The sequence below is a fragment of the Lepidochelys kempii genome, chromosome 2 (genome assembly GCF_965140265.1).
Source record: "Lepidochelys kempii isolate rLepKem1 chromosome 2, rLepKem1.hap2, whole genome shotgun sequence".
Classification (NCBI taxonomy): domain Eukaryota; kingdom Metazoa; phylum Chordata; order Testudines; family Cheloniidae; genus Lepidochelys; species Lepidochelys kempii.
This window is the reverse complement of record NC_133257.1, coordinates 132,635,905-132,644,193: the sequence shown is the minus strand read 5'-3', so window position 1 is coordinate 132,644,193 and position 8,289 is coordinate 132,635,905. Positions and strand designations below refer to the sequence as shown.

The 8,289-nt window shown below is 41.4% G+C and overlaps 1 protein-coding gene across 4 annotated transcripts in view; it reads right to left on the bottom strand.

The window, feature by feature from the left end:
- Positions 1-581: 581 nt before the first annotated feature.
- Positions 582-8,289, bottom strand: part of CDH18 (cadherin 18) — an 839,398-nt gene continuing 831,690 nt past the window's right edge. For all 4 annotated transcript variants that reach the window (XM_073332278.1, XM_073332279.1, XM_073332277.1 and 1 more), the window contains 2 exons: positions 7,711-7,962; positions 582-5,744 (listed from right to left, as the gene is read on the bottom strand). In XM_073332278.1, coding sequence (XP_073188379.1) covers positions 5,254-5,744; positions 7,711-7,962 — 743 coding nt within the window. In that variant the 3' untranslated portion in view covers positions 582-5,253. The remainder of the gene's footprint in view (positions 5,745-7,710; positions 7,963-8,289) is intronic.

Sequence of the window (8,289 nt, the reverse complement as noted above, 5' to 3'; positions counted from 1 at the left end):
TGGTTGACATTAAAATTTTGTAAAATGAGGTTTTACAAAGCCTAAGACCAACAGAAACATTGCATTTTTTAAAAAGTACCAATAGAAATAGTTGTTACAGCAATGAGTATTATCCTGCGGTATTTGCAATTCAAACATAGCAGCAACTTCAAATCTGAAAGCAAAATGGATTACAATGATTGACATGTTCCAAGCTGAAAGCAAGGCTAAAAATAAACAAAGTACATTAGAGAGTGGAAACTATTTTGGACTTTTAATTGTTTTTTTTTTTTTCAGTTTAAAACATCCAAGGTGTTAATAGTAGCACCGATAAAGAAACTGATCTGTTGCCAAATCCAACAACAATATGCAGGGTTGGAGTTTGACTCGCTGGAGCCCAGGGCAAAAACTAAGGAGTGGGCCCCAACTATGCTCAAGCTGAAGCTCAAGCCCTGCTGCCCAGGGCTGAAGACTGAGCCACTTGTTGTTGCCGCTCACCCCTACCCTGCAAACTTTCGTCCCCACCCCCTGAAGAGGCATACCCCACACTTTCAAAACCTCTGCTTCAGTGTAATTCTCCCCCCCACCCCCACCGTACTTTTAGAGATTAAATTATTGTAATATTCGCATTACATTTACCCACAGTAACTCTGTAAAGATGATGTAACTTAGCTTCGTGAGGCTCCCTATATGGGGCTCTGGGCAATTGCCCTGTTTCCTACCCCCTAATACCGGCCATGCCAATGAGTCTATGATAATCTTTCCATTGACTTCAATAGGCAATGGATGAAGCTCTGTGATTTTTAACCTGGCAGGGCACTTTTAGATTCTATTCTTTACCCCTGTATGTGCGCTGTTCATTTTCCCAGATTATAAACCATGCTTACAACATGCTGAGTGCCCTCACCCAGCACCTTGCAAACAAAAAAGACCTGTTTGAATTAATATGATTAATTGGTTGGATGTAAATATCAGACAGCTTTTGCAGAAATAATTAGAAAGCCTTAAGTAACCCCTGTAATATGGCACTTAACTATTATTATAGCCATATAGCTTTATTCTGATTCAGGATCATCCAGCTTTAGTAAAAGTTGAGCACATTCCAGTGCTTAAGCTGGCAGAGCTGCAATAGAATTAATGTTTGGGCTCAGAGTAAATTGTTTAAAAACATGACTAATACAAGAGATCCAAGAAAGTTTTAAGTGACGTCTGTAGAATCAGACTCAACCACAACTAGAAAAGATTTCAACACAATATTTTCACTCTATGTAACCTTTGCTTAAATCAATAGTGTGACAAAATGATCATGGCTTCTTTGACACAGAGAGTTAGCTTTTTCTTTCAGTTTAATCATGTTAACACAGAAAGCATCAAGTATAGTTGTAGTTTGTTCCTGGGACAAGAAAATCAAGGGTAAAATGGAAAGGTAACAAGGGGAAATCTGGCAAACCTATTTGATCTCCACCTTGAGATCCTTCTCTGTGTCTCTGAAGATTTGGTATTCTGCTCTTTGTCATGCAAACAACACAGCACTGTGATGTTTATTTGAGTAAACGACAGTAAGCATAGCATGCAGACTTATAATGATATAAAAGCACATTTGGAGATCATAGTTGCTAGGAGATATGAAACAACGCACAGAAGCATCAGTGAAGCCGAGTCTCAATAACCCCACAGCAGAATTTGCACTTTAAACACCTCAGAATTCCACACATCCTGTGTACAGTATATGTGCAGCATAGCAGCAATGGTACATGGAACATTACAAATGGTCAAACAGGGATTTCTCGTCTTCTGAAAGGTGACCCCCTACTCTCAATGTCAGAATATGAGCATTAGGAAAGTCCATCTGCCTGTGTCACTACGCTTCACTTTTATTTGGCTTTAAACCTTCATGTATCTATGACGCAATTCATACAAAAGTATCCTATCAAATATTACACAACTCAAACGGCAAGTCATTTCTCCTCTTTGGGGGCAGAGGGGAAGGTTTTTGCAGATTAAACTGCCCTAGATTCCATGTCTCAAACCTGTAATATAATAATGAAGCAGGTGTAATATATTAGGAAACATGGGTACTATAGCTTTTGAAAGCTTTTGTCTTTCCTTACCCTAGTTTCCTTACCCTAGCACTCTGTTTCCTTACCCTAGCACTCTGTTGGTGCTATACAAATAATACAGATGGTGTCATAAACTGATAGTCATTTAAATCGGCAAGAAACGCCTCCAGATCATTTATTGCACCACTGAATAAATTATGGCTTCAGTTCAGGAACGCACGTAAGCATGTGCTCCATGGGCACAGCATGTGCTTAACTCCCACTGAAATCACTTTATATTAAGCACATATTTCAATATTGTCCTGAACAGGGATGTCAGCTTGAATAAGATCCTATGAAGACTTCTCTTCTGAGACATCCTGCACTGGGCACAAATTGAGACAGGATGCCGGACTAAATAGACCCAGGGCCGGCTCTAGGCACCAGCAAACCAAGCACGTGCTTGGGCCACACTTTTCAAGGGGCGGCATTCCGTCCCCCTCTCCCCTTTTTTGCTTCGGCGGCACTCGGCCCCCCACTTTCTTTTTTGCTTTGGTGGCACTCCACTTGGGGCGGCAAAAAACCTAGAGCCGGCCCTGAATCGCCCTCACATTGCAACTAAAGTAGACCAATTTTTTTTCAAATCGCATTGAAATTTTGAATTTCAAAATAAAAAAAGATACAGAAAATTTGCTCTTGTAATTTTTTTCCACTTTTCCTCCCAAACAGGTCTTGTTACAACTGCTGTGCTTTTATATACTCCTGTTGTGTTCAAATTCATTTTAGCACATCAACATTTTAAAAAATATATTACTTGTGCTTGGGGATAGGAGGTGATGAGAAAGTGGCTAACAGAAGCTTGTGAGAAGTGCTGCGGCAAATAGCTTAAAGGAGTTTTCAATGTTTGTCTCAAAGTGTCAAGGTGAGTGAGGTAATATCTTTTATCGGGCCAACTTCTGTTGGTGAGAGAGACAAGCTTTCAAACTGACACAGAGCTCTTCATCAGTTCTCTTTCAAAATGCGTGAGCTTCCTGCCCATTTGCCCAGTAGGCCTTGTAAACTTGAAAGCACTCTTCAATAATGTCATGAGGGGCTGGCAAAAAAAAATCAAGAAATCGAAAGTAATGTTAAGTGTGAGCTGATGATTAGGGTCCCATTTGTTTCTGGCCCTTGTTCAGGTGTGTTGTGGGGAAGGAAGGTCCTAAGGAGCCTTCTGATTGCCTTATGTGGCTCATGTAAAGGCCATATACAACGGAGGTCCTTGCTTGGTGGGAAAGTCTAGAAGTGCTTCCGTCTCTACTCACCAGAGGGCATACAGCAGCCCAAAGGCGCAGGGAAGGGTGGGAAGAAGGTGGGATTATGGTTTTTCCACCCCTCCACAACTACCTGCAGAACAGGACTGTTGTAGAGTAGCATAGCAGCAGCCAGTCTTCCCCTGTGCAATAGGGAGCTTGGGACAGGGGTACCAGAATGGGGTGGGAAGCGGTGGTGCAGAAGCAGGGTCTCAGGGGAAGAGGAGGTGCAGGGCCAGGGTCTTGGCAGAAGGGGCAGTGTGTGGGTGGGGGCTTGGGGTAGAGGGGTGGTGCAAGGGCGGTGCAGGGGGCAGCGTGGCATTGGGGACGGGCCCACATTTCGGGTGTCTATGGCCCCCCACTTTTAGGGCGCTTCCGCCACTCCTATCTTGGGGAGGAATTCCATCTTTTTGAGCTCCACCAGGGTCTATGCAGCTCCACACTGCTCCTAGCTCTGGGCTGTACCTTAAAGGTCATTAATCATGATCATGGTCCTTTTATAGTCTGAGTGTGAGAAAGATGAAGAGCAGAAGAAACTTACTTTAAAAACACTAGCCATCAAAAAACTGTGGGAGGTTGGATTAAGTGTTAAAATGCTGAAAAAGCAAATTCCACAATGATAAACAATTAGAAATTGAATATCTTGATTTACTCAACTTACATGTACCCCAGTAATGGAATTTCTACATTACAATTTTTTTCCACCTCCACTGATTTTAATAGATTTGTGTACCCGCCAGATCTTAAATTAGTCAAAAACTTTGCTGTGCTTGGAGGGAGATACTTCTAAGATCCTTCAGCATTTTGGGCAATAATAATTAATGTAACTATCATTAAAAAACACAGGAACATTGTCTTAAACTCCTTGCTGTCTCAGTTTCCACATTCAGATAACATCATACCAGCAGGTCTATTTTTCTTTGGGTAACACATGCAAAATAAACATGGCATAGGAGAGTCCTCGCATCACAAATTGACCATTGGAGCCCCAGACACAGAGGAATGTAAGCCTAGTTAGCTTCATTCACTGACCCCCAAGGATGCACAGTGACCCAAACTACTGCATAGGTTAAAATGTACTGTGCGGTTCTTTTTATTGAGAAAGTCTATGTCTCATCTGCTTCACTGCATAGAGAATATTTTATACCATTCCATTTAGATGAACAAGGTCCCTGTGGAAAGGTTAAAAAAAAAGAAACAGAGAATGGAAGCAACAGCTTCTACACCACTCAATAACAGTGCAGGGCTTGTGACTATGGGCTGCATGCATATTTGTGCAGGCAGCCAGTTACCCCTATCTCCATTGGTTTGTTATCGAGGAATAGACTGAGGGAGGGCACAACGAAACTACATACCTGCACTGCAGCCTGATGTTTCAATAAGATTCAATGTGTTACTAATAGGGGCCCACCAAAGGGCCATTTGAGTGGATAATTCCAACGTATCCCTTCTGTAAAGGAATGGATTGCTGGCATTTATCACAGCAGTAACGATCCCCATTGGTTATCTCAGTTTGGGATCCCAAGCCTAGTGCAGAGCTAGAAATGCAATGTCACAACTACCTGCATAAGCTCTCCAGTGAACAATCCTCACCACAGGCACCACCATAGACTTACTGTTTTTCTGGCATGTTTAAATATATTGCAATAAAAATGTCATTGCTTCATTTATTTTAGGTATTGTTATGGATATGGTATCACAGACTTTATTTAGCAATTAAAAAATATACACAAAGGACAATTGTTTCTTTCTTTTTCTGTATTTTTCAAAATTTGATTTTCTTCCAGTTGAAGAACCCAGTTTCAAATATGAAAAGGGCACTTGTTTCTACAGTAACTGTGTACAACTTGCTCAGTTCCAAGTACTGTATTCATTTATTGTTACCGCTGCTGTGGTTCGCTCCAGTTTGGGAACTAAAACACTTCTTGTTCCAGGAATGGTAACTAAGTTGTTCTTTCTGATTCTATTTCTCCATAGAGTTCAGCTAGCTTCTTAAACTCTGGTCCCCAGTCACCAAGGTAATTATAATCCTGGTCAGAGTGTGTAGTGGCTGAATCCAGAGAGCTGATAGATCCGGCTTCTGATCTATGACCCTCATATGCATATGTTTGTATGGAGTCATAGGGAGGCACACTGGGATCGAGATCTGCCTCTGCCAATCTTTGTCTAATAAATTCATGAACATCTATACTGTTCAGACTTGAAGAAGGCTGGTGCCTAGGTGCGTGCTTCACGTCAGGACGCACATCCCTCCGATACTTCAGCTCCTCAGCAGCTGATGGGTTCCGTAGGGCTGAGATGTCAAATGCTTCAGTGTCCTCCTCTCCACCACCCTCGTCATCATACGTGACAATGTTTTCCCGAACATCCTCCTCGGAAATGATCAGGGGCTCCTTTTTGCTGCGTCTTAATGTAATGAAAAGGACCACAATTGCTAAAGAGAAAATTGCAGGTATTAGGTTAGGTTTACAGGCATTACATATGAAATAAGCAACATATCTCTTACATGGGTCACAAATACGAAATCCCAAATAAAAACGGATCAGACACTTGCGGACTGCTATTTGGATTCTTGCATTATGATGTTTGGCTTCAACGGAGTTATGATTAACTCAGCAGTATGTTTGTATACCCCGTGGCCAATATTTTCAAACCTGGATGCCTAAATTTGGGCATCAAAGAACAGATTTGCAGCTGAAATGGAGCTGGTGTCCAACTGAGCTGTGCCAATTTACATCTGCTGAAAATCCAGCCACTAAAATCCACCAAAGGCAACTAAATAAGGGCATCCTGCTTTTCAGAGGTGCAGAACACCTGCAGCTTGCGCTGACTTCACTGGAAATTGTGGCTACTCAGGACTGGTAACATCAGGCCACTTTTGTTAATACCAAGCTTTAGTTACAACCCTACTCCTCACCATGTCCCTCAACAGCTCCACTACTCAACACATACGTTTCAAATTTCCATTTCCCATTATGGACCCTTGTAACGTTCAGATTGCCTGTGTGTTCCTGTGTGTCATAAAACTGAGCACACATAATGTAAAACACTGGAAGAATATGTAATACACATAAACTAGAGGTTTTTGTGAGTACAGCTAAAGTTTACCTCCCATGCACAGCCCATTGGTGGAAGAACAGGCTCTATTGTCAATAAGGCCCCGATTCTGCAAGTTGTCATATGCAGACAGTCTGCTGTACCCATGTGGAGTCCCACTTAAATCAGTGGGGTTCCCTGTTGGCACAGCAGCCTGCCAGAATATAGCAAGCAGTGCCTATAATGACTAAGAGGGAAATTTCCAATGGCACAAAGGGCAGTTGGGTGTCCAACCCTGATTAAGTATCAATGAGATTGGGGTGCCTGATTCCTGCTTTGAAAATCTTCACTTAATATACGAAAGATGAGATTTTTCAACACTGCATAAGGGATCTGGATGCCCAATTCCTAATAAAATTAATAATCAATTAGCTATCAACTTAAAATCTTCAAGGTTTTGTGTTTTCCTTTTGGAAAAAACAATAACAAAATGCTCTTTCATTTCCATGTCCATGTATTTGCACATATTGTGACTGAAATGTTGATAACATAACTCAAGTGCGTTTCTGTACATTTTAAAGTTATACTCTAAAACCCAGGAAATGGCTGAGAAGCTGTGGTGAAAGGAATCAGTAGAAAGAGCACAGGCTTTGAAGATAAATTCATTGATTTAAGGGATGTACGTGGGTCACAGGACAAATCCCATTGTTTCAAACATTCTCTGTTAGAATGCATAAAAACACATGGATAGTACAATGATGTTTACGTACAACATGTTGTATCTCTGCCAAATGAGAATATTAAGTAATGGGTAAATTAAAATTGGTCTGGGAAAATAGAGAAAATGCATATCCACGGACATTTATCTAATGGAATCATTTTGTCATTTTATATGTCCCCTGCCCCTCTTGATTATGTTGTGCACTGATATCAGCTCATCTCACAGAGGTAATTAGAAAGTGGCTTTTGTACAGTATTAATAGTGCTTCTTACAGAGTAATGCAATTCAAAACTCTTTTCCTCATCTCTCTTCTTTATCATTTTTCCAGCTGTTCTAGTGATGATCCTTGAGTCAATGGCTTTCTGAAACCTTTTCAAATTACCTGGGAAGATCTTCAATGCTAATTACTCTGACCTCTGGACATTTTTTTCTACAGGATGCCAGTTTTTCACCAGTATGCTTTACAGGCATTTTTCCTAATAATTTTAGCAAAACCTATCTATAAAACCACAGCTTTATATTTCTAATTACCTCTTTTCACAAGTAATCCCTGATTCAGAAACGCATGATAGTAAAAGCCGCTACTGCCACGTTCTGAAGGCTAATGAAAGGATATCAGTATTTAACCAAGAGAGTGGCTTACCCAGAAGAATGATGACACAGAGCAGAATTGCAATTAAGGCTCCTGTGCTCAAACCGGCTGAGGAAAGGAAAGCTTCGGCATGGCAGGTCCGAACGCGCCCATCTCTCTCACATGCACAGACCCTGATTGTAAGGGTGCTGCTGCTGCTGAGAGAAGGGATTCCACTATCAGAAATCAAAATCGGGAGGTAGTAGACATCTTGAGTAGTTCGACTGAATCTCCTCCGTCTGGTCAGGATACTGGCTGTGTTATCTATAATCACAAAAAGCAGGACACCCTGGCTTAATGAAGAATAATTATGATTTATTGTTTCTGTCATGCCCAAGGGTGTGAGAGACACCTCAACAAACAGACAGTCCCTGCCTCAAAGGGCTTACATTCTACAATTTAAACATGGCAGGACAAAGGTGTGTGACAGAGGAAAACAACAGGGGGGAGTGTGGTGGGATTAGGCAGGGTTACATAAATATCATGTGCCAGCTTTGCCATTTGCCAGTTCACTTCTTGATGACTTAATTTACTTTGATAAAGTTTTTGGGTCTCATTCTCACTTAAGGACACTTTGTACCATCTGGGTAG